We start from the raw sequence: 26,346 nt of genomic DNA, 5'->3' as shown, positions 1-26,346 counted from the left end.
CACGAGAGGCCAGGTCACATGTTTATTGTATAGTTAATTCTAGGTCACTAACTGTATTGTTTATCCTGTGGGCATAAATGCACTGGATGTGAGCTGAGGAATTGATGTGACTGGAAGGTCTGAAGGGCAGGAGCACACTTAACATGCACACACACACGCTGTGTGCTAGTAGAGGGAAGCCAGAGCAGCTGGTGTTCAAGATACTTTATTGACACGAACGGGAAGTTTTCTGGAAAACACTACATAACCAGCATGGAGTTATCGTGAGCTTGGGTGGTTAGCAACATTTCCAGAGTTCAGAAAAATATTGGCTGTGCAACATCAAGAAAAAGCGCAGTGAAGGTGATGGTGTGAATACGAGTCACCAGCTGAGAAACTAAGTTTGCTACTTGTGTTTGGCAGTTTCACAAACCAAACTCTCATTCCTCAGTAGTCTCCCCCATCACATGCATTTGTGACCCTCCTGAGAGTTACCAGCTTTGAGGCTCAGCTGGCCTGTGGTGGGACTGGAGTCTGTTCTATAGCTCAGATTTGTTTCAAGTGCTTGTCTACTGGGCCCTACTATAAACTCAATGAGGAAACTAAACATGAGTTACTCACCAGAGTAGTTTCAGAAATTAGGAAAGTCTTGCATGAGGATATTTTTCAGACCCCAAACTGTGGGCACACTGAGGGTCTAGATGGGTGCTAGATGCAGTGGGTGCTGCAGTGTGGGATGGATGGGCGACTGGAATGATGACCACAGCAGACACTATTCACATATGTTTGCAGGGATTAGATGAATATATGGCATTAGAGATCTTTCATTTATAAAAGGTAGTGAGAGGAAGGCTGTTTTTGTTTATTCTATTCTTTCATTTCTGTGTTAACTTGAGAAAGGGGAACCAGGGTAAATGTATCTGAAGTGTGTCTAGGTCTTGCTGCTTCTTCCTGCAAAGAAGCCGTTTACAGCACATAGCCTTGCCCTCTGGTGTTTGGTGGGTTCACAAACTGGAATGGCGTGTTTCCCAATTGGATCCAGTAGTTTGGGGGGTGGGGCTACTGTCTCTGAACCATTTACTGCTCTACACATATTTCCAGCATATTCCTGCTTTGAAAATTTCCTTTCCTACTAACATTTCTAGTGTGGCTAAGGAGAAACTAGAAACTCAGAGAATAAGAAATCTGGGTGTGTACGTAGGGATAGAAAAGAACAGTCCTACAAAGGACAGTGGTTTTAAACAGACTAGAAATGAAGGTTGGGGTGGGAACAGGCACTGACTATCAAGGTGTTTCCACACAGGGTTGGGGCTGTGATGGACCAGACTGGGCTAACAGTAGAGGTCACTAGGTCAGAGTGCTTATGGGGTCAACTGAGTTGAGCAATCAAGTTCATGGCTGTTAAGCAGTAGGAAAGAGACAACGAGACTCAGCCTAACTTGGCCTTTAGAGAACTGTGTTGTTGAGGATCAGTTGTGGGAAGTATCCAGCACCAAGGCAACAGATTGGGTTCCTAGAGTGATAATAGCCCTTGAGAACAATTCTAAGCCCTTTAATAAAAACAGCATGCCGATAAAGCTTCCAGAACAATGTACACTGAGTCTGGGTTCCCTGTGGGAATATGGGGAAAAGTGAAGTGGGGGAGGATTTGAAGTAGGCTGGTGATCACAGTACCTTGCAGATTTGTAGTCAAGATCAAGTCTCCCAGGAAGTTTAATTCAGGAGAAATAGTGACATGCACACCAACCAGAAAGCTAAAATCAAAATGAGATGGACTCTAAAAGCACATTTGTAGTATCTGCCAAGAAGCAAAGTGATAGAGAAGCAGTTGAGTGGTATTTGGGGTGAGAGGAGATGCTGAATATCTCAGGACATCAAGAGAGGCAAAGGTAAGATGCAAGTTAAAAAATAGAGGAAAGGAAGCGACTATGATCTAAGGGGAAAAAGAAGTGGGATGGGAGTGGGAAGGCCTGGATTCCAGCTCTCCAGTTGCCAACTGCATGACTCTAGGGTGTGATAAAGCTCCTTCGCCTCTGTTTCTTCATTGATAACATGAGTATCAGTAATATCTACCTCACAGTGCTGGTTATGGGGAAGAAATGAGATACTTGAAATGAAAATGCTTTGTAAACCACATAGCTCTAATAAAAGCATTAAGGATGAAGAGAGTCGAGAAATTAGAAAAATGAAAATAGGGAAGATTACTTATAAATAATGAATTTTTTTAAATGATAGGTACCATTCAGCTTTATTAAAAGCACCCAGGAAACAGTTGAGGATTTTTTTTTCTAAAGAAAAGAAAGCAGTTGTGCCTATTTCTCGAGTACAAGGTAGATGCATGGTCCACTGGAACCAAGAGGAAAGCAGTGTTGTAAGTAAGGAACTTGCTTCTGGCACCAGCTCTGTTGTCAACCTGCCCTGGGACCAGGAAGACCTCCGTGAGTCAGGCCTATCTTCCCAACCATAGAGTTAGAAACCTCTGTCTGCTGTCCCCTAAGAGATTCTTTGGGAAACTCCAAGGAGAAGGGCCTAGAATTCAAGTATTTTCTTCAAGATGGGAACAAGGACATATTTTAAGTACTTCCCCAGGGATAGAAGAGATGAAAAAATGAGTTTGTCAGATGAGGCCCAAAGCCAGTGGAGTATGATGTTCCCCCATAAAGTCCTCCAGATCTAAGGACTTCTCCTTCATCAAATCCCAGTCCCTTTCACCTTATATTTCCTAAAGCACCCTCCCCCATCTCATCACTAAGTCCTGAAGCATGTCACTCCTGGCCCAATCAGTCAACCAAAATGAAACACGAGATTTTGACTAAAATTTATCTAGTGTTCATCTGCTCTCCCAAAATCTAGTAAAAACAAACAAACAAACCCTGGACATCATGGGTTCACAGGTGAACTATTTCAAAGCTACCTAGCCCATTCCTCCCCTCTTACTTCGTTCATTTGCTTATCATCCCTGTTTCATAAATATCATTCCAAGATGCTTTCTTCTGCAGGATGTTCCAGCCTCACAAATCCTTTTGCTGAGAAAGTTCTTCAAGTCTCCATGTTTTTCTCTCTGCCTTTTCAGCCAACTTCTAGCTACCAGAATCAGAGTTAACCTCAGCCAGGCAATCTACTCAATGTACACTTGTGGAAGAGGCATGGCCATAGCCAATCTTAACTTCAAAGTCTTCAAAATCAAAATTACCCATCTTGGGAAGTTTAACCTGGGCAACACCTAAGGTTTGTATCTGCTCTAGTTTATCCTCTGAAGTCCAGTTGAGCTCTGAGCCTCAGCTGACTCCTGCGACATGAGTAATAATCCCCACAAGATTCTCTGAGGAAGAATTTAGGAATTTTAGTTCCAGTGTCCTCTGGGAAATAATGCTTCCCAGCCATCTCAAGTGCTGTGTTCACTTTGGGTGGGGGAGGATACATACATACCAGTAGGATCATGAATGTGTTGTGTGACTCTCAAAAGCCACTTAAATTGCCGAATCCTTCCTGAGTCTCTTGTCCTTGGCTTCTTGAAGGACTGAGACTTACCCAGGCCTTAGAGACTTAATGGTTCTAGCCCTGGAGTACCAAGCTCCAGAGAACATTTTAGCTCATGCTGAACAGACTTTCTATCAGTAGAGAACCTAGAAAAGCATGTTTTGCTCTGATACTCTATTAGGGTTTTCAAACCCTTAGAAAAAAAACTGACGTCAAACATTCCACTTCATGACACTCCTTTGGTTTAACCTAATCACTCCTGCTTCCTTCCACTAAGAAGATCCATTCACTTGCAGCAGCAGAGAATGAGCCGGTTCCAGACAGCAACAGAGAGAGGAGCGTGTCACCTCCAGTGCTTGTGCAAAGTCATTTGGAGCACAGGGGAGAAGTCTGGGGGGCATGGATGCTGCTTGCTCAAAAGCTAGGATGATCAGAGGTTGAGTCTGTGTAGAAATGTTGGTTCCTCCATTCTGGCAAAGTCCTCAGGTGTGTCAAGGTCAATGCAGTTAGGGGGTCAGTGGTGAGTGGACGTGTGATGTGTAAACTAAAGGGTGAATGCACGAAGGGAAGCAATGTGGCCTCTGCGGTGCCTCCTGAGGCTGTGAACATCACCACACCTGGGGTGTCCAGTCCCTCAGGGCTCCAGTCACCTGTCAATGATAAAACAACTCACTGAGAACTTCCAGTCCAGCCCAGCTGAGCCAGGGACTCTGACCAAATCCACGATCCTCACAAAGGGCAGGGGGGATTACTATGCCTTTGTCACTACAGGTAAGGAGCTGAAGTTGCCCCAACACTCAGGCCAAAGCAATTCACCTTCTGAAGGCTTGACATCACACAGAGCTTGCAATTTGGCATCAACTTAAAGAAGGGTCCTGAGGGTGGGGACTTGGGTAGGGTAGAAATTAATCTAAGGGGCTAAATTTAAAGTCACTTGATAATGGGTGACTTGTCACTTGCACAACCTGCCATCCTCATCCATCTTCCCGTCCCCTTTCCTGTACATCACCTCGAGTCACACCCCTTCTATTCCTCTACTGGCACCACAGAGTTCTCTTTGTTCTCTGATGGGATGGCAAGGTAGTCAGACCTGTGGGAGGACAAATGGGGAAGAGAATCAGTACCTTTGTACCCAGAGGTGGGGGCGCAAGGAAAGGGAAGGAGCAAGGGCACAGGAGCAAGGATGTCTACGGGACAGCTCTGCATTTCCTTCTGCCGGGGTTTCCCAACAGGAAACTGGAGTGGCCCTTTCAGGGGACTGGAATAATAGGAGTTTTTTGTTTGTGTGTTTATTTGTGTTTTACTTCCACCAGCAGTCTTCTCACTTGTCCACATTGTTCTCAGGACTTAGTATTGCTAGATTTAAATGTTGGCCTACCTAATAGGTGAAATTATATTTTATAGTTGCCTTAATGCTCACTTCCTTGATTACTGGTAAAGTTGAACATCTTTTTATAAGTTTATAGCCTATTTTGGTTTCTATAATTTTTTCATTTGCTTTACTAATTTTTCTTCTTAGCCTTTTTCTCCTTGATTTCATATCTTGAAAACATCTTCTTCCAGTCTGTTTATCTCTAAACTTTGCTTAGGGATCTTTTAATGAAAACTTAATTTTGACATATAGGGATTGGCATAAGTAGGTTCATAGTTGTGAGTATGCAAAACACAATTCTTGCATTATTATTAATTATTGTATTATTATTATTTACCTACTCTTGCCCACTCTTGTGTGTAGTATAATCACAATTATGGTTTTTCCTCTTTTGCTTTGTGTTTGGAGAAGTCCTCTTGATTCCAAGGGGATAAAGATATTCTCTTATATTCCCTTAATAGAACTTTCAGGTTGTGCATTTTACTTTGTTTTAAGTCCACTCTCAATGCATTCCGGGTGCTGTGAGAGAGGGCGGATGTAATTTCTTTTCCATGTGGGTAGGTAATTATCCCCATAGCACTGATCAGACAGTTCATCCTTCCTTCAGTGGCCGCACTGCCGTGTCTGCCACACACTGGTGTTTATACACTTATTAACGTATTTGAGGGCTCTCTGTTTTTTTCTGTTTGCCTGTGTCGTATACCTGCGTCTGTATCACAGACTCCTTACTCTGATGGTGCTATAAGGAATCTTCACATCCAACAGGAAAAAGTCCTACCAGACACTTTCTGCAAACTTCCTGTTCTTTCTTGAAATCAGCAAACTATGGCCCATGGGCTCAGAATGGTTGTTACTTGTTTAAAAGGTTGGAAACAAAGAAACAAAACCAAAGAATAATATGCAAGAGACTCTGTGTAGCCTAAAATATCTGGCTGCCCCTTCGTTTGGACTAATTTTCGCCCTTTGGCCTTCCATGTGACTTTCATTATCAGCTTACCTAGTTCCTCGAACCATTCAATAAATATTTTGATTGGAATTTAATTAAATTTTCAGATTAATTTTGGGGAGAACTGCTATGTTTGTAACAGTAACGTTTTATTCTTCATTTAAGTTTTTTAATTCCTTGGGTAAAATTTTGTAATTTTGTCCTTAAAGGTCTTGCACATTTTTATCAAATTTATCCCCAGGTTCTGGAGAGTATTTGCTGCTATTATAATCGAACAACTGGCTGGTGTGGTTCAGTGGATTGAGCGTGTGTCTGAGAACCAAAAGGTCGCTGGTTCAATTTCCAGTCAGGTTGGGTCCCCAGTGGGGGGCATGCAAGGAGCAACCACACATTGATGTTTCTTTCCCTCTTTCTCATTCCCTTCCCCTTTCTCTAAAACATTAATAAAAATTTTTAAAAAGGAATGCATTAAAAAATAACTGAGCAAATTTTAATGCTTTAAATATGTCCATGCTTTTCTAAACTTTTCTGGCTGAAATATGGGTGTTTTTATATTTTTTAAATTTTTTTGAAGTTTTATTTATTTATTGTTAGAAAGAGGAGAAAGGGGGCAGAAAGAGAGAGAAGGAAACATCAATGTATGGTTGCTTCTCACACAGGCCCCTCACTGGGGACCTGGCCCACAGCCCAGGCATGTACCCTGACTGGGTATTGAACCAGTGACCCTTTGGTTTGCGGCCCTCGCTCAGTCCACTGAGCTGCACCAGCCAGAACCCTATATTTTTATTTATATCAACAAACTTGTGGAATGTTCTTACTAGTTCTAATAGTTTGCCGACTCTATATTCCCTTACGATTTCTTATGTTGGGAATCATAGTATGAATAATGATAATTTCGTTTGTTTCTTTCCAATTCCTACTCTTTTTTTTAGTCCATGACCTAGGATCTTCAATATAATATTGAAGAGAGAGTATCCTTGACATGTTTTTGATATTATAGGCAGTCCTTCTGAAGCTGTAACCCACAGACAATACTTGCTGTAGGTTAGCTTGGCAGCTGCCATTTACTGGTTGAAAGATGCCGTGCAGGTCTAGATTTCTGTGTGTTTGCCCTGCTCAGGACATGCTGTGCTTCCTAAGTCTGAAGAGTCCTACCTTGCCTTAGCCACATGTCTGCATAGTGCTTCTCCTTTTTCCCTATTCTGTTTTAATGGATTTTTCTCTTTTTTTCTTCATGCTTCTTTGTGATATTTTGTCTTTTATACCTCTAGTCTTCCTTCTGTGTAACACCTTTACATTTACCTTCTGGTTATCAGTATCTAGTGAGCCAATCCATTGTGTCTTAAATTTTATTGACTGTATATAGGAGTACATATAAATACAGTTTTGGGCACTTCTTGCCAGACCTGGAGGCCCAAGGCTTCACTGCTCTCCAGGCTACTCCATCTTTTCTAACTGCTTCCGGACACAGAGCTCTCATCAACCACCCTCTCTATGCTCTGTCACTATGGAGAGACAGATACTGGCCTCTCAGACCCTAGGGACTTTAGGTGCAAATAAAGAATGTTTTGTTTTTAAGGCTGAGGATTGCAGACCATTTGGCAGATCAGAGCAGGTGGGGTAGAAAAGCCCCAGGGATGGGCGTGATTTAGGAGGAAGACAGAGAAAGGCCAGGTCTGACTACTTTCCTGTGCTGATGAGTCACTGCCATCAATTGCTATCCATGAAAATCAACTGCTTTAAATCCCCTGGAGGGGCCCTGTGAAGCCAGGAGAACCTGGCCAGGAGACCAGGAGATGGACCTTACCCCAGTTCATGGTGACCTTGGCAATGTCACTTGCCCTCATTTAACTCCATTTTCTTTTTCTTTTTTAAAAAAGATTGTATTTATTTTTTTCTAGAGAAAAGGAGAGAGGACAGGGAGAGAAGCATCAGTGTGTAGTTGCCTCTCAAGTGCCTCCAACTGGGGACCTGGCCTTCAACCCAGGCATGTGTCCTGACTGGGAATTGAACCTACAACCCTTTGGTTCGAAGGCTGGTGCTCAATTCACTGAGCCACACCAGCAAGATCTTCACTTCTTATTCTTAATTCTTCTCCTTCTTTTTGACAGCATTTAATGTTGTCACTATTTATTTTAATTTTATTTTTATTTCTTTTTACTTCCATTCCCTCACCACCATTCCCTTTGGGAAAAATACGTATCTATGTATATCTATAGATCTTTTCTGTTTTGTTTTGTTTATTCATTTGTTTTTTTTATATTCCACATATACCATAAGTGAAATCATATGGCATTTGACTTAATCAGTCTGACTTATTTAACGTAATGTAATACTCTCCAGGTCCATCCGTATTGTCACAAATGGCAAGATTTAATTGTTTTTTATTGCTGAATATATTCCATTATATATGATATAATTTCTTTATCCATTCGTCTGTTGATGGTCATCCAGGCTGCTTCATATCTTGGCTATTACTAGTAATGAACACAGGGTGCCTATATCTTGGAGTCAGTGGGTTTTGGGGGGATTGTTTTTTATAAACACCCAGAAGTGGGATTGCTGGTTTGGATGGCACCTGTAATTTTTAATTTTTTGGAGACTCTCTGTTGTGGCCGCCATGATTTACAATCCTAACAGTACATCAGGGATCCCTTTCCTCCACATCTTCACCAGCACTTGTTGTTTCTTGATATATCGACGACAGCCATTCTGACAGGTGAGAGGTGATATCTCACTGTGGTTTTAATTTGCATCTCTCTGACAATTAGTGATATTGAGCATCTTTTCATATGTCTATGGACCATCTGTATGTCCTCTTTGGAGAAGTGTCTATCCATGTCCTTTGCTCATTTTTAAATTGAATAGTTTCTTTTTTGGGTGTTAAGTTGTGTGAGTTCTTTATATACAGGGTGGGGCAAAAGTAGATGTATAGTTGTGAGTATGGAAAAACAGAGTTTATTCTTGCATTATTATTTATTAATGATTCTATTATTTTCCAGTCAAATAACTTTAAACCTATGTTTGCCCCATCCTGTATGTTGGATGTTAACCCCTTATTGGATGTATCATTAGTGAATATTTTCTCTCATTCAGCTCAGTTCTTTATTATACTTTCTAATTCTTTGTTGAAGTTCTCCCTAAATTCTTCTAGTCCATGCTCAAGTATCTTTTAATTCTTTATCAGGCAAATTATTTATCTCCAATTTTCTTAGGGTTTCTTTCTGGAAATTTCTGTTATTTCTTCATTTGAGACATATGCTTCATCATTTTGTCTGTCGTTCTGTCTCATCATTTTGTTTGCCGTTCTGTTTATATGAATCATACAAAACAGCTATCTGTCCACACCTTGAAAAAGCAGCCTCCATGTAGGCTGTATGTGCCAGGAAGCTCTGCCAGGCTGGTTGGGGCCCATCAGGTGCTTAAGGTGTCCAGGTGGGGAGGCCGGGCACATGTAGTGTTGTCTTGTTGATTCTAGTTGCTCCCTCTGCTTGGTGCCCAAGTGGGCCCCAGTGATGGGTGCCAGTATGCACTGCAGCAACCTTGCAGGTAGGCCAGAACACCTGGATAGAGCCCCGCAAACCCTTTGCAGAGGTGGGGGGAGTAAACCATGGCGCTCAGGGCACCTGGCCCTGGAGCACTCCCGAAGTGCTTGAGCTCCTGAGTCTCCCTGCATTCTCTATACAAGTTCTCTCTGGTTTGTTGCACAGCGAGCAGCTTTGTGTGTGCCCGGTGGGTACTGGAAGCCCGTTGGAGCCAGGTTGGGCTCCCACAGACTGGAGTGGCTCCCCAAAGGGAGGCCAGGTGCTTGTGGGGAAGCCCTGTTGTTTCCACTTGCTCCCAGAATGTAGGGGCTCTTGCGGGTGGGCCACAGAACTCCTACCTGCCCAAAGGAAGTGGAGGGGTGTGTAGACAATGGCACTCACCCTTTGCTCCTTTGGCCCAGAAAGTCCCCACAGGGCTCCCTCCCGTTCCCAGCCTTCCCTACTGTGTCTCTTTCTTTTGTTTGTTGTTCAGAAGCCTCGATTCAGCCCTCAGTTGTCTCCCAGGAGTAGCTGGTGCCGAGGGAGGGTGGGTTCAGTATAGCCTTCCCTACAGGGCCTTCTGGCACCTCCCACCTGTATTCTCCATTTGCAGTGTTTTTTAATTTCTATTCAAATCTGCCTGTTTTCTTAGCAACTTACTCTCTTCTTATTTCTTAGCAACCAAAAGAAGGAGCTTTTGGTTCCTTTTATTGCTTTAGCTCTTTTAAACAAACTTGCTTTCTATATTGTATTAGGTCTTTCTTATGCCTGAAGTTTCTCAGATTTAATCCTGCCTCGTGCTCATGTTGCACGGTTTCCTGCTCTGTCTTTTAGTTTGGATCTGACTGTGAAATTAGACTCAGCGTTGCTTAGTCCTGTCCAGCCTCAGGCCAGGGTGGGCCCTGCAGAACAGTTCTTCACTTGCTTCTACACGGCCATCACTGGCTGGGGACTCTTTTTTTAAAGCAATTGAATTTCTCAGCTTTGAGGTTGCTGGATCATCTGGGCCGTCTAAATTTAAATCCCAAACATTGTGAGAGCAGGCTTGTGGTTACTAATTCTCAAGAATTTTTTTTTCTACCTGGACTTAGGCCAAGATATGTGAGTTCCTTTGGTTTCTCCCTGGGTCGGTGGACTGATTGTTTTCCGATCTGTCCTTGGAGTGAGCCCTCGCTCTCTGAGGATGCCAGATCTCCTGAGGGCCCCAGCCGGAGCTCTGTTTCCTGTGCAGGCCTGACTGTAGGCACTTTCGGCCCAAGCCTGGGGACTGCCTGTCCACATGTGGGCCCTTCCTGTCTGAGCACTAGAACCCAAGGCCCCTGTCACCAGGGGCAACAGCCTCCCCCAGCAGAGCAATTCTTTCTATTCCCATATCTGGTCAGCTGTCATTTTTTTCTTCATTGAGATCACAGATATCATGCACATTATGCTTTATTTTATCCAACATCTCTAGGTGGCAGGAGCGTGTGGGAGTTTAGGTTATTACCTCAGCAAAGTTGCTAGTTGCTAATGAATCTTTGAGGGATTTTTCCTGTTTTTTCTCTCCCCCAATATCAGGCCAGGATGGCCTCCTAACCCCTCGGACACCGTTACTGCCCACACAGGCCCACTCCTCAGTGATGAGGGCCTCAACAGAACTGGCTGAGGTGTCGTCTGCACACTGGGGAATGAGACCCCTCCTATGCGTGCCTGGGAGCCGCCAAGGTCTGGGGGAAGAGCCTGTTCGGAGCAGCTCAGGCGGCCCGAGAGCATGGCCACCAGGAACGGGGAGGCTAAGGCTCAAATCCCTCTCATCACCTGTGCGGCCTCTGTGAGCCCCTCACCCTCGAGAAGTCTGCTCCAGCATCTGTGTAAGGGTCATCACAGTGCTCATTTCATGGGGATCGGTGGCAGCTGACATTGGTGGTTAAGGGTGCAGGCCAAGAGTTTGCAGGCCTGAATTCAAACCTTGCTCTCCCTCTTACACTGGCCTTGGGCAAACCCTCCCAGGCTTGGTTTTCTCACCTGTAAAATGAATATGTTGATGCTGACACCACAAAGGTTGTTGTGAGGCAAGTAGATGATCGTGTAAATTGCTTAGCTAGCATTTTGCCTGTGAGAGCAAGCACGCGAAAGGTGCTCCCCATTGTTATCCTGATACCTTTGGACTTACGCGTTCTCTTGAGCTGCCTCCTCAGCCTTTGAGACCTTCCGGTAGCAGTAGACCATCTCGATGAGCAGCCACAAGGTGAGGAAGACCAGCAGGATGTACATCATGATTTCCGAGACGACGGAGGTGAAGTCCTCTCCGGCTGCAAGAGGGGGGAGGAGGCTCAGAATGTGCGTGTCCAGTACACCCAGGGCTGTCACTGAGGTCAGAGTTATGTGGAGCCTGTTTGGAGAGTGGCATCAACGAGCACTGGGTCTAAAGGACCTCGAGAGGATGTCAGAGGAATTTCATACCCTCTGACTATCCTGTCTGCTGGCTTTCCTATCGACTTTCATCAGGAGTTTGAAGGGAGGGGTGAGCGAGAGCAATGGGGGGTGGAAGAAGTTGCAAGGCAGTGGAAGGAATCCTAGAACACAAGAGAAAGAGGTAGAGCGAGGCCCCAGTTTTGCTGCTTACTATTCACAGAAGTCTGTGAATAGTCATCTCCTTTATTTGAGACTCAGTGTCTTAATGTACAAGGTGACGGTAATAATTTGCACTGTTACATTACCTAATGGATTGAAGACTTTTGTGAAGTTTAAATGTCTACACAGATGTAAGGAATATGTCTCACTCAGTTCAACCTGGTGCATTGTCTGAGCTCAGGGTGAAGAGGTGGTATCTCTAGGAAGATAGTGATGGACACGTGGCCCATGCAGTCAGCCCACCTTGTGACATGGACATGCTCCCTACCAGTCCAGATTGGAAACTCGGGCCTCCCCGTCTCATAAACCCAAACAGAAGTGAGTACTGGAGGGTTCCATGTGGGAACCAGACCGCCCTTGATGTTCTGCCTGTGAAGCACAGGTCTGAGCCCATAGTTCCCTGTTTAAAACCTTCAGTGTTCCATCCCACCCTAAGAACAAAGCCCAGTCTCTACTAACACAGCTTGCAAGGCCACGCACCATCCAGCCTTTCTTGTCCAATTTCCATTCAGTTGCCCAGCAAAACTTCTCTTCTCATACACACTGACGTCCCTTGGAATCCGTGGACATTTCTTCTTCCTTTCTTCTCTTCCCAGTCTGTTTCTCACATCCCACTGCCACCTCCATCCCAGCATTCCCTCCTGCTTTTGGGTCTGCTGATCGCTCTCGAGGACTCCGTGGAAGCTCCCGCTGTTGGGACACCTTCCTCGGCGCCTCTCGCAGTTGTTCACATCCGTCCTCGGTACCTCGCACATCCATCCACTGTAACACTTCTCGGGCTATATGGTGATGTGCGGGTTTCTCTTCTCTTGAGACTGCAGGCTTCCTGAGGACATCTCATTTTGGAACTATTGGCATGTTGTCTAATCCCAGAGTATTCAAAATATTCCATAAGTGTTTGTTGAATGAATATAAATATTGCTCTTTTTTGTTTCATGACCAATGAAAATGACAATTAAAACATGATGCATGGCAAATGTCCTGACATATACTCCTTCCTCGTGGGAAGGAAGGCTGCAGCCATGCCTCCCCCTGCCAGCTCCCACCAGCCAATGAAACTCCTGGTCCTTGGTGTTCATACAATCCAGGTCACCAGCAACACTCTGCTCTTTAAAAGCACAGGCAGCCAGTTGTGACCTCTAGCTCCAGGGCCTTCTGGGTTTCCTAACTGGAGCCAGAAGCCACAGATGCCGCCCGAGGCCCAGGAGGCCCAGGAGGCCCAGGAGAATGCAGCAGACACCAGTGTCTTCTCACAGGCCAACAGGTAGCCAGGTGGTGGTGTGCTCAGCACACTTGCCCTTTGTAAATGCAGGAGCCCAGAAGTAGTGCCACAGGAAGCTGTCCTCAGTATGTTCAGTAACCTCTAAGCACAGTTGCTTCAGATTTTAGTCTTACCGTTAAGAGGTAGGAGCCCAGAGCAGGATGAGGCAGCTTGAACAGAGAGCCTGGGGAGACCATCAGGGCACAGGCAGGAGGAGAGGGGGTGGCGCTCTGAGCGATGGGAGAGAACAGTGAGGGTCAGCATGGGGCCGGAGGGCTGCCTGAGGGTCACAGAGGAAAAAGGGGAAGGTGAGTGCAAGTGTCAGGAGCTAGGGCGGCAATGGCAGGAATGGATGCAGTGGAGCCAGCTAGTCTGATAGGTGAGGGATCTGGATTGCTTCTGGTGCCGATTCACCTGCTGTCCTTCAGTGAGGCCCCTCTTCCAGGGCTCTGTTCTCCCAGCTGCACCTGCGCAGCACCCTGCAATCAGCTAAGGAGTCATTTCAACTTGCCTTTGCCAGATGCACCCCAACCTCTAAGAGTGGTGCAGAGAGAAAGCCCCACAACTTCTGGATTCGGTGGGGGGTCATGCTTCCTCCCAGCCCAAACATCCCAGGAGGCACTGTGGCTGACAGCAAACTTGTTTTCCTTCTATTTTTACTCGGGCCTTGCTCTGGTGCCTGGTGTGTGCTGGCTCAGCTTTGCCATACTTTCCATCAGCTGCACAAGGGTCTCTGGAGGCAAAATCCTGAGAGCAGGAGGTGGAGACAGGCCCCTTCCTAGTGTCTGGCAGTCATCAGTCAGGAGTTCCTGATGGTGACAATAGAGGGCGCCAGGCGCCCTTCCCCAGGGAGAACGGGTGTGTAAACAGAAGAGGATATTGGAACTTGAGAACAGAAAAATGCCTTAGAGAGTTTGCAGCCCAGCCTCTTTTACCCAAGGGAGGATGGGGGTGGGGAGGCAGGCGGTGGTGACTCCTCATGTCTAGATTCGAGTGACCTGTGAGTCTTTCTGCACTTTCTGAATCGACCTACTTTGTGTTTTAGTCGTCTCGCCTAAATCATGACTTCTGTCGTTCTCATCCAAGCTTGCTGCATGAATTTTATCACAAGGCATGATGAAAACTAAATGTGTGGCCCGGAAGCTGGTGTTCTGGGGACCCCCTTCCTAGGAAGAGGCCTGTTTTTAATTTGACCTCTTCTTTCTTTCACATCCCATACCTTTTGCCTGCTCACCATACTGCATCCTGGGCTTTGCAGTAATGCTGAGAACATGCTGGAAACACTGCTGAGAGAGGCTAAGTGAAAGGGAATCGGCTAACGGATGGTGCGCTTACCACCTCTCTGACGTGTGAAAGGCACATCTGCAAGGGGCTAGGAGCCCCCAAACAGTGCATGGGGGCCTCCAAGTCCGCCCCCATTTCTGGGTGGGGGTCACAACAGAGCGTGGGAGTCAGGTTGGTGAAAGGACTTCCCACTGTAGCCTGGACCTTGCTGGTGGAAAGCTAAAGATTTTAAATAACAAACTGGAGAGTCATCGACGTTTCTCCTTCTCCCAGCGGAGAATGAGGTTATGTATGAGATGCCACAATGGGAGCGGGGCTGCCAGTGTGATTGTGATCACTGTGCAGAGAGACTGCCAATAAAAACCGCTGGCCTCTGGCTAGAGCATGGGTTCTCGCGGTGCAGTCCCCGCAGCAGCCGCACCCCCCGCAACCTGTTAGACACCACACGCTCGGGGTCCAATCTTGGAGTCAGAAAGGCTGGGTTGTGAAAGTCCTGTGGGGATGTTGAGGCTCGCTGAAGTTGGAGCAGTGCTGGTTTGGGGGGACGTATTCACATCTTACACGTGGGAGGGCGCATTTCTCTGAGCCCACTGAGTCAGGCCAGAGAAGATGCCGGGGCTGATTTGGCAGCTTCAGGCTTCCTGGAGGCTGTCCTCTGTCTCTAGGGATGAGAGTCAGGAGACTAGGACAAGGTCATTTGTCATCTGCTCTGTGACCAGGCCTTTCTGCTTTGAGGAAAGGCTGCTTGGGCAGTCTGCATCCTGGCCACTAAAGGGAGACCAGTCCATGGTGACTTTTTAAAAAATCACCACTCCAAAATACATGGGTGTTGTACTAATCTACAAGGATCTCGCCTATGTGGAAACCCACTGCTCGCCCTCCCCCAGGAGCAAGGGACCCCGGAGACCCCATGCCCCAGCCTCACCCTCCTCGGTGACTCGGAGGGGGATTAGCCGCGTGGTCTTCACAAAGGGGCGATGACCCTCAAACTCAAACTCCCGGGACACGTTGCAGGTGTAGAGACCTGAGTCATTCAGTGTGACATTGAGCACAGTGATGGACACGTCCTGCAAGTCCTTGCTTCCGTTCCACTGCAGGCGCCCTAGGAAGGGGCTCTCCACCTCCTGGTGGCCATTCCGATACTCATAGATCTGCAGGGAGAGAAGCAGAGGGTAAGGCCCCAAGGGAAGACAGGGCAAGAGAGCAAGGCTGGGGCGAAGCCAGAGGGGAGACGCATGCCCATGCAGCACAGGAGGAAAGGGGACAATGTCACAAGGATTCCAGAATGTGGGAGTAGGCTGAGGGCTCTCAGAGGGCGGGGGCAAGAGCAAAGACAGGCAAACCGGTGTCAAGACATAAGGTCAAAGCAAGGAGAGAAAGCATAGGCGGTGAGAGAAACATACATGAGACCAGGGTGGGGAGAGGGGGCGGTGGACTGAGAGAGAGACAAAGGACTGAGAGGACAGAGAAAGAAAGAGAGAGTGAGCTGTGTCACGAGGGCAGCCAGCGAGAGGACAAGATGTGGAGCCTGAGAGAGGCAGGCTCGTTAGTCATGAAGACATCTGAAAGCCCTGGCCTCGAGCTTGACCCTCTGAGCCAGACCCCTCTGAGGGGACGTGGCCGGTCTGGGCCAGGCTGCAGAGGGGTGTCTAGGGTGCTGAAGTGTCCTGGGAAGCAGAGAGCTCTGGCTGGTAGGCACACATCAGGGTTTCTGCTTTGGGCTGAATCGGAAGTACAATTCGGTCTCTCAAATTCTTTTCTCAAACACTTCCACCATCCGACACAATTCTTTTCTGTACAGCTGTGCTGTCCATTCTAGTGTCCACCTGCCATGTGTGGCTACTTATATTAACTTTTAAGTTACTAGAATCCATTCTAGTGTCCACCTGCCACGTGTGGCTACTTATATTAACTTTTAAATTACTAGAAAGTTAATAAAATTTAAAGTTTGGTTTCTCAGTTGCACTATCCATATTTTAAGTGCTTAATAGCCACAAGCAGCTAGGGGTTACTGGACAACAGGAATATGGAACAGCACCATCATCACAAAATTTCTACTAGCATTTCTGTTTGCAGCACCATTTTAAGTGTTTCCATTCCTCCTTGGGAGCCTCTTTCTCCTCAGCTTGGGCAGGCCTGGAAGCAGAACAGGCAGCTGGCCCTGGCCTGAGACCCAGGGGTGCCTTTGCATCTGGCCAAGACATCCAGGTTCCCGAAAACTGGGCACTGGCCTCAGTCACAGCCAACCCTGAGCCAAGCACTGGGAGGTCTGCCTGTCCCACTTTTGGTGACTTATTGGAGCAAACCTACATCAGGTGGCACATACAGCCTAGTGGCAGCTATGACTTGTACTTGGAGAAAGCTAGGAAAAAGAACATGTGAACACCAGCTTCACATGCCGCTGTTTCCGTGAAAAGCCTCGTGGAGGGGCCTTGCTTCCAGGAACATGGGATTGTGCAGTAACGAAGGACTTGTATCAGCTGGCTGACATCCTGGTTCAACTAGACGCTCTCTTCTTGCCTTTACTCTTTTGAGTCCCAGTCCCAATGCCTCATTAACACATATATTTTTCTTTAGCAGACACTTACATAGTGCTTCCTATACTCTAGAACTATCCTAAATGCACTAAAAATTAAAGCTCATGATTCCTGGTAACAACTCTATCATGTAGCTGTGGGTTATAGCCCTGTTTTAGGGATGAGTAAACTGAGTCACAGAGAGGTTAAACAATTTGTCCAAGGACATCCAAAGCTAACGGTTGTGCATCCAGGCAGCCTGGCTCCACAGACGGTAGAAGTGTGAATAATGGTCGTCTCCAGGGTGGCAGTCCACGTTTATCACAACTATTTTGGCACTGGCCCCAACCAGTCACAGTTGACGTTGCACAGGAGCAGAGTCTGGGAGGCTCCCTGCTCTTTCAGGCACTGCTGCTTTCATTCCAAGGTCATGAGGAGGTTTGGGGGCTCCCAATGGGAAGGGTTGGGGGGGGCACCTGGGCTGTTTGGCACAGGCAGCACCCATCACAACTATGCAAACATTTTACCCGCTGAAGTGGCTACAATGCACATACCAGCCGACAACCAGCCTTGGCCATCCCTGTAGTTCTCACTTCACTGGTGTGGGGAATTAAGTGAGCTAACCTGTGCTCTCTTATATAATGATGCTTAGTGACATGGAGGGAGCAAGCGAGAGGACAAGGAGCAGAGAGGCAGAGGCAGGGTCATCAGTCATAAGGACATCTGAAAGCCCTGGCCTTGGACTTGACACTCGGAGCTCATCCCCTCCGAGGGTTCATGGGCAGTCTGGCCCAGGCCACAGCATTCAATTTTTCTACTAGTTTAATCCATCTACTAAGTGTAGAAGATTAAAGGAAAACCTTGCAAAGTGCCTAGTCAAGTGACTGACACACAGTAGGCTTTGAGTATGATTTGTCTCTTTCTACCTCTTCTGGTGTGCCCAGGACTGTGACCAGGACTGCTGGCAGCAGGCCGAGCATCCTTTCTCAGAGGCTGGGGTGAGCAAAGGCTGCTGGCTGCCAGCTGCCAGCTCTTTGCCCAGGAGTTGCCCATGCTTGGAGGAGAAAGGACTGGTGTTTGTTGGACCATCAGTTCCTAGCCTCTCGGGAACCACATCTGCAACACAAAGGTCAGAGTCAACACAGAGGTCAAGGTCGCAGTGAGACATACCAGGAAGTCTTTGCCGCCCTCAGGCCTGTAGAACCACTCCACCACCGTGGTGGCCTCCACCTCCTCCCGCTTCATGCAGGAGATGCAGCGCAGCTTCATGGGGTTACCCTGGACGGCCTCGGTCTCCGAGGGCACCTCCACACACACGGGGAAGCACACACTGGCTGTAGAGAGGCCAGGCGGCAGGGAAGGGACGCCGGGAGGGGGAAATTGGAGAACAAGAGGGAGAGAAGGGACAGAAGAGGAAGGATGGTGAGATATGCTTGAAATTACCACTTACAGGGTGTATACTTGTCCCTGTGCTCCCAGAGTATGCAAGCTCACATCAGGCAGTGAGGGGGGTCAAGGAAGCCCAGGGGTTGTCTCCCAGGAAGCAGTGGGGATGAGACATGGCGCACGCTGGGCCCTGCCCGAGAAGGCATCTGATCTGGGTTGGAGACAGGGCTGCAGCCGTCCTTCCGCTGACCAGCCACGCGCCGGTTAACCAGCCAGCGCCACTGACTGAGTCTGCTCTGTGCCTGGCTGGTGCTCGGCTGAAATACTGAGAGGAGCAAACACTAGCCGTGCCTTACAGACAGCTGTGGTCCAGCAGGGGACACATCCTCCTAGGTGTCCCTGAACCGGGCCCTGGTGAGAGACAGACTAGTGGCTGCTTGTCCCAGAGGAGGGGAAGTGATTTCTGCTGAGGCTGGGGAGGGACCTGGGACGCTGGGAAGGACGCTGGGACCTGAGGTGGAAAGGACTCGTGTTGTGCAGACCACTGCATGTGCTTCGAAGTGTGAGGGGTCAAGTGTTTCAAAGCCATGGAGAGGTGTAATGATATCTATGTGTTAAGATATCATTGCTGCCCCATGGTGGCAGATGGGGCAGCAAGGAGGAAAGTGGTGAGCTGACTGGCCACGAGGCTGGAGAACACCTTTAAGCAGAAGTAGAGAGACAAATTTAAACACTTGGAGGACTTGGAGACACTCGCATACTGTGTGGAGGTCTGGGCTCACAGTTTCTGCCTCTAGAAATGCGTAGCCCAAAGGAAAAGGCCAGTACATGAGACTGCGTATCCAGAGTGAGACCACGGTGGGCTGTGGCTGGCAGCAAGGCCAGTGCACACGTGGCTGCGTGAGCAGGGTAAAGTGTGAGAAAGAACGGAAAGCCGTCCCTCTGACCTGTGCAGAGCACATCAGACCTTCAGGACCAGTCTAGGGTGCCTGCCATCGCAAAAGTAGGCGGTCAGCGAGCGCATGCCCAGAGGGCAGCAGGGCGGGCAGGGTCAGGGGTCCCAGTTTGGTGAAGAGCAGGTGGTCAGCGAGCGCATGCCCAGAGGGCAGCAGGGCGGGCAGGGTCAGGGGTCCCAGTTTGGTGAAGAGCAGGTGGGAGGACGTGGGGTACTCGGCCTAGACACGGAACGTACTTGTCTTCAAACGTTCGAAGGCTCCTCTGTGGAAGGTAAAATAGATTCTGTCCAAATGTTACAAGAAATTAAGTTTAGCTCAATTTAAAAAAAGAATTTTCTGGAGCTGAAGCTGTTCACCAATGAATGCCAGAAAACTATTTGGTAAGAGAGTTTGCACTTCACTGCACAGAAGATCCACAAATGAGGGGAGCACCAAGGGTTCCCATATCAAGACCTCCGAGGCCCCACCTTCTCATGAATTCGTAATAAAGACAGAGCCCCTGAAACTGTAAAACAATGCGCATCCTTCACATCTGAAAACTAGTCCACTGTAAATAGGTAGTCTGCTCCTCTACTGGCAGACAGTTATTTCTAAAAGCAGAGGAAAGCACCCTGACCACTGTGGCTTAGTTGGGTGCCATCCTGCAAAGTGAAGGATCATAGGTTCAATTCCTGGTCAAGGCATAAGCCTAGGCTGTGGGTTTGGTCCCTGGTCACAGTATTTGTAAGAGGCAGCCAACCAGTGTTTCTCTCTCGCATCAATATTTCTCTCCCTCTCTTGCCCTAGAAGTAAATAAATGAATAAATGAAATTAAAAACAGAGGGAAGCTTTATTTAGAGCTTAAAATGAGATTGATCAATTAACTTTGAATAAAAAATGAAATATCATATTTCACTGACTAAGAAGGCAACCAGTTTCACTCTTAAACATGGAGTCTGTAAACTAGTGGACCTAACAGAGAGTCTGAACAGTCGGGAAGAGGCTCTCCTGCTTCACGTGTGGGTCATCCCTTTGATGGGCACATGTCTCAGGAGGACTGGGCTGTGATGAGCTGGAAGCTGTGATTACAGTCCTGGTTTAAAAAAAAAGGAAGAAAGAAAAAGGAGGTGTGGTGTATTCATAAGTTTGGGAGTGGAAAGAGATGTAAAGAGTGTGTACTCATATTTAGTGAGATGTGGTAAACATAAGTTAGTTCAATTATGATGGCTTCAACAGCAGAATAGAAAAATGTCCCAAGGATTATCTGGTCAGAACTACAGAGGCAAGATGAAGATGGTATTTAGCAACTGAAGGACTGGGTTTGAAAGTAATATTTATCTAATAAGCTTGTCATGAGAATTCTCATGAGAATTCTATGGAATAACTGATACAAGTGTGCTTTACAGTATCACTCGGTGTTGTTTTACCCTTCATTAATTTGGTCACTACTCAGCAGGTGTATTGAGTGCTTACTGAGTGCCAGCATTGAGAATACAGCGGGAACAGCGAAGCCATCTCCGCTCTCACGGAGCCAACATTAGAGTGGAGACAGGGAGAGAATAAGCAACTTTGAATTGTAGTAAGTGCTGTGAGATGAAACAAAACAGAACAGAGGAGACAGAGAGTTCATAAGATCATTGGAGACCGCCTCACTGAGACCACCTCACTGAGAAGGGCAGAGCAAGCAGGTGCTGAGGGCAAGAAACGAAGGAGCAAGCTATGTGACTACCTGTGCAAAGGTTTGCCGAACAGAGGATAGATGGGCTCAAGGGCCTAGGTGAGGGTGTGTTTGTGGAAAACAAAGAGCACAATGAAGTGCAGGGAACAGGGTGAGACTAGAAGGAGACAAGGCAGGAGACGTGCGCCAGGGCCAGATCGAGGTGGGGCTTGCACACCATGGTTAGAAGTTAGGCTTTTGCTCGGAGTCACGGGGGAAGACTAGAGGGCTCTGAGTGGGAGAATGACTGATCTGATTTACAGAAAACTGCATGATATGACTGCTATGTTGAGAATAAACTAAAGAGGCAAGGACGTAAGGGCAAGAGCAAAAGTAACAGTTAAGAGGCTGGTACAGAGATCAGCCCAAGAGATGTTCAATGGTCTTGCAGGAGGTGGTAGTGGAGCTGCTGGGGTTTGAAAAGGAACATTCTGCTGTATTAATATCCTTGAGTAGGTGAGAGGTGATGTGCTCTTGTGGGAAAGACGAGTTGGCCCTAAACAGGTGCACAGTTAGTTCATTTGAAGTTAAAGGAGGAAAGCAGAACATGGGCAGCTGGGGTGGAGAACATGGTGCGGCGGCCCCACTTTTCCCTGTGTTGCCCCTGAGGGAGCAATTATCCCAGCTTCCTTCAGAGAGCAAGTCCCGCCGAGCCCTGCTCTCTGCAGGTTGGCAGCCCAGAGACTCCCCTCAAGAAGCCCTGGGCAGTATTCTGCAAAGTGGCCTCGAGATCCTCTTGCCCTGTTTGCCTGCCTTTTGCACTGTGACTAGCTGCCCCTTCCATCAAGAGGTGAGTCTGGTTCTCCAGCCTGTGAGTCTCCAAGACACCCTGCTTCCCTTTCTTTGAACTCCACTAAGTGTCCAAGAAAAGACTGTGCATGGTGCAGTGTGGGAGTGGTGGGTGTTCCCCCTACGTTGCTCACTGTAAATAACAAGTTCCTGGAATAATCTGGATGAATCACTTAACCTTTGGTCTCCTTTTCAATTTCCATTGCATTAAACAATACGGAAACTTATGAGGAGGAAGACTGACATATCTATGATAATTGTATTTAACTGAGGAATAGCATCCATCTATTATGTGGTAGATAGTAATGTATATTGGATAAACCCCTCTAATACCCCCAAATCTTTCTCTTCTCTGGGCACTGCTACATTGCCCCTCCTGAGCTTGCTCTAGAATGCTTCCTGTTTGCAGTAAGATCATAAATGCTTTGATTGGAATATAAATACTTCCTAAAAGGAGTAACAAAGTTACTTGCAGACATTAATACCCTGTAATGACTTAGTCTGTCAGATTAGCTAGTCACTTAGCAGAGCCTTGCGAGAACAAGATGCGAGGTGGGTTACTGGGGGATGCAAGGAAAACACTCCCTGTCAGCAGACATCTGGGACAGTAGACCAAGAGGGGCAGGAGAGGCAGAGTAGAGAAGGAACAAGAAGCTGAAGAATGAGTGAGGCCCTAGAAAAAGCAATGGCATAGTGAAGGGAAGAAAGGGTGGTTCAGAAAAGAAATGACAGGGTAGGTGAACACCTGGGAATTTTGCATAGCAGTAATGTGTTGGTGAGAAGTGCTAAAACAAGCACTGGAAGACTCAAATAAGGACAGAAGACTTCTCTAGCAAGTCCCTTCCCCTTCCTGAGCTCATGTTCTCATCTCTGAATTAGAAATAACACTACTTCTCCTGACTACCCCATAGGGTTGATATGGGGACCAAGAAAAGTAATGGCTGGAAAAGCAATGGTGTTTTGTAAATTATAAAGCCCCAGACAAATGCAGGGTTGTTTCTTTTATTATTATTATTAGTTATTAAATGAGATAAGGCAATTTTTTTTCAATATATGCAGACAGTAAAAGAATGGTAAAGATTCTTTGCATTCATATTTGCATCACATGAAAAATCAGGGTGGGCAAGGAAACTCTGTCTAAGGTAAGTACTTTCCAATACTAAAATTACATGCAAATAAAACAAAATTTCATGCGTGAAGCCAGGCCCTTTCTCTTACATTTAATGACCAGGTTTCTTGGACTGTCCCTCTTTTGCTTCTGCATATTTCCTGTTTGTGGAACCAATGTTCAAATTACAAATAAGCTGAGAATGAGCAACATGGGTGAAATGTACAGCTTCTTCTACAGGTGTTTTTTTTTAGGGGGGGGTAGTGAGTGTAGGAAGGGGAATGAGCACTCTGCCGATTTTAGTAATATTCTGTAACTAGTTCCGTACCATTCAGTGTGGAGCTGAAAGGATGTGAGAGGTCATCAGCACCAATTTCCAAGCTTGATACATGAGGAAGCAGATTCTCCAAGGTTTCACACAGCAAGCCAGTGGCAGAGCTGAGACGCCAGTCTCAACTTTGCAAGCAAGTCTTCGTCAAAAGCTCTTTGGTCCGTGGGATGTTTTCCCATCCACGGGAATTCAGGCAGGGACCCTGAGATTTAGACTATAATTTGGGAAGAAAGGCCTTATAGACTCTCAGCCCGACCCTGCTCTACCTCTTCCTCTCCCATGTTGCCAGTCTGAGCTTCCCCTGAGAAAATCCCAGCCTTAAATCTCTAAGGCAGCTGAGATCAGCGTCTGCTTCATCTCCAGGTCCAGCTTCTTCTACTGGGGGTAGATGTGGTGAGACTGTCCTTGGGACCGGCATTTCTCCCCCACACCCATTCTTTCCAGACGGTCTTATCAGGCATTTTGTTCCACAGGAAGCTTGCCTCTGCATGTCTGGTCACATGAAACATCCAGATAATGCTGGCAGAGTTCATCTTAGAGGCTCAGTAAAGTGATGCTACGGCAAAAAGGAAGGTCCCATGAGTGTGGGACAGTGGGTTTCATGACAACGATGGGGGTATAACTCCACATGCTTAGTGTCAATAGGGCTGATGGGCACACTCACTTCTAATTTTACTGGTTATTAATTCGTAGTGTGGAGGAAGGTAACTCCGATCATGTACAAGCCATATATCAACTGAAGAGCACCTATTTTTCCCCTGAGGATCTAAGTAGAGACACCAAGACGGACCCAGAATTACACAACTACCTACACACAGACATCCACACGCACCCCACTATATCCTCTCCAGTCCATTCAGATATCCACACTAATCGTGCTCAGACACACACTGGCACACATACTGAGCCACTGAGGGATACAATGATACACGGTAAAGCATTCTCTCAACTACATATTCAGCTATTATCACGTAGCCTCATTAACTCCCCCTGCAGGCAGGCACCCCATTCTAAACCCATGTCTGATACCACTCTGCTTAACCCCTCTTGCCACAGCTGCAGGGTTCCCTTAGGCTTGCTTACTTGGAGGGGGGAAGTCGCCTCAGTCCCTCACAGCAGACCAGCAAGAGTGTATTCATCTTCAGAGGCAGCAACCCAGCTCCCCAAACACCAAAGCACCTTAGCTCCCATGTTTGCCAGTGGGGTGGGGGGGCGGGGGGCGGGGCGGTGAAGAAAGATGCAATCTTAGATGCTAATTTACTTCACACAAGCAGCAAATGACTGAAACCAGTTTTCCTCCCATTCCTTAAGATTAAGCCGATGGATCAATAACTATAGCATTCTAAGTCTCAAAGTCCATGCCTCCAGTTATTTTTAATATATAGAAATTCACTTGAAGATTCAATAATATTTCGTAATTCACTCCTCACAGAGAAACACAACCGAAATGTTTTGTGACCACGTTCTCTTTCAGTAAAGGGGGAAGGGATACTTTGGAATAATCAGCAAAGGGCAGGAAGGTGCGAGAATCAACCACCCGGGGCGGTTCAGGAATACAGCAACCGTGCAGCGGTGTCGGGAGGCGTTTTGCCAGTCTGCACATCCCAGCTCCCAGGGAACGCTATGCAGCTCCACGTCTGGCAGACATCACAGAAGGACGCCAGCCCGGGATCTTTTTGTCACCAACAACATCAGTAAGTGTTATTAGTGTTAGCATTATTACTGCTATCAGAGTAGCAGTGAGAATCGCGCACGGCGGGGCGCCGTTACTTACCCCAGAAGGCGAGCACGAAGGAAGCCAGGGGAAACAATCTGTTGAAGGCAGGCATCTTCTTAGGCAGGTGGCTTCCTGGGCTAAGCAGAGAGATTCCCTTGGTCAAGAACTGCGCCCTCTCAGCTGCTTTCGAGGAAACCCTTCGGGACGAACTTCCCCAAGAGGTGACTTTCTGGCTGGAAGGAGGGCCCGCGCCGGTGCCCGGGGAGGCCCTGCGGGGCTGTTGAGAGGGCCGCGCTTTCCGCTGGAAGCTGCCCTAGCAGGCCGCCTCGATCCGCGGTCGAGAATCAGCACCCGCGCGCTCCGTGCGAGCGCGCCGCGGGCTCCGGGCTCAGCACCGCGGACAGCACCTTCCCCGCCCACCCCAGAACTTCAAATTCCGGTTGCGCTGCGGCTTCTGGGCTTCACACCTCGGTGAAGGCGCACTCTGCACAGCTGGCTCTAGGCGGTCCGGCTGTCGGAGGGGACCATATTGATCCGCCCCTCACCTCCCGTTGGAACAGCTGCGCTCCGACCAGGACCCACCAAGACTCAGGAGCGTCAGCTTCAGCCACCCCGACCTGCTGCTCTAGCTGGGCGTGCCCCTAAACCCGAAGCCACCAGGGCCGTCGGAGCTACAAAATTCGTTCCCTTCGGTGCCGCCTATACCCGCCCTTGGCTCCCCTGGGAGGCCTGAAAGGACCAGGAAGACGGTGGCTGTTCCTGTCTCGCCGACGATCTCAGAGATGGGGTGGGGTCGAAAGGAGGGTGGCCCCTTCCCCAGGGCTCGCCCCTGGATCTTGCCAGGCCCGACCCTGGGTGGTGGGTGACCAGCTGCCCTTCCCCGGGAGCCCCTGACCGTGTGCGGCCGGTTGGTCTTGACATGCGCAGGCAACTCTCCACTCCCACCGGCACCCTGGGCCCACCCACTGGTGCACACACTCCCCACCCCCAAGCAGGCGTGCCCCTCCCGGGGCTGAACCCTGCGCTGTGCGCGGGGCGGAGCTCGGAGCAGCGCAAACGCCTCCAGCCCGAGCGATTTCCCGGCTGGCAGTCTGTTTCTAGGCCTCCCTTTAGGATCTCCGCATCTTTTTCTACATCTCTCCCCACGCGGGCACCTCCTCCCACAGTTCACACCCTCCGGGCAACCCCACTCGTGCTCCCGCGCAGACATTCGCCTGCCTCTCTGGGAAGGGAACAAATGTTTTTCGGGCAATTACGTCATCTGCAATGCACAGGGTTCCTGGCGCCCTGCCTCCGCCGACCACGCCCCATCCCCTCCGATTCTCCCTTTCTAGCCTTTGTCTAGCCTTTGTCTAGCCTTGATTAATTGGTTGCAAGTACACTGAACG

General features: G+C 47.9%; 1 protein-coding gene across 2 annotated transcripts; it reads right to left on the bottom strand.

Moving 5' to 3' along the window:
• Window positions 1–189: 189 nt before the first annotated feature.
• Window positions 190–25,919, bottom strand: SCN3B (sodium voltage-gated channel beta subunit 3). 2 transcript variants are annotated; one of them, XM_037038220.1, is made up of 6 exons: window positions 25,016–25,918; window positions 18,146–18,309; window positions 15,385–15,610; window positions 11,454–11,592; window positions 4,469–4,549; window positions 190–4,109 (listed from the first exon to the last, which is right to left on the bottom strand). In XM_037038220.1, exons 1-5 carry the CDS (start codon window positions 25,068–25,070, stop codon window positions 4,486–4,488), a joined length of 648 nt encoding a protein of 215 aa, XP_036894115.1. In that variant the 5' UTR covers window positions 25,071–25,918; the 3' UTR covers window positions 190–4,109; window positions 4,469–4,485. The 2 variants fall into 2 exon arrangements, with proteins under 2 accessions (XP_036894115.1, XP_036894116.1); XM_037038221.1 differs by lacking the exon at window positions 4,469–4,549 and having other exon boundaries at window positions 25,016–25,919.
• Window positions 25,920–26,346: the final 427 nt, after the last annotated feature.

Source organism: Sturnira hondurensis, unplaced genomic scaffold (assembly GCF_014824575.4).
Source record: "Sturnira hondurensis isolate 20B ecotype Veracruz unplaced genomic scaffold, ASM1482457v3 Scaffold0024152, whole genome shotgun sequence".
Taxonomy (NCBI): Eukaryota; Metazoa; Chordata; class Mammalia; order Chiroptera; family Phyllostomidae; genus Sturnira; species Sturnira hondurensis.
The sequence above is the reverse complement of the archived record's forward strand: the minus strand, read 5'-3'. Positions and strand labels throughout refer to the sequence as shown.

What these genes read in the sequence shown, in the direction of transcription:
- SCN3B (XM_037038220.1), bottom strand. Translation starts at nt 25,070, where the DNA reads ATGCCTGCCTTCAACAGATTGTTTCCCCTGGCTTCCTTCGTGCTCGCC. An exon ending in CTTCGTGCTCGCCTTCTGGG is followed by an intron (nt 18,310 to 25,015) that starts GTAAGTAACGGC and finishes GCCTCTCTACAG; the next exon opens with CCAGTGTGTGCTTCCCCGTG. An exon ending in CCTCCGAGTCACCGAGGAGG is followed by an intron (nt 11,593 to 15,384) that starts GTGAGGCTGGGG and finishes CCCCTCTTGCAG; the next exon opens with CCGGAGAGGACTTCACCTCC.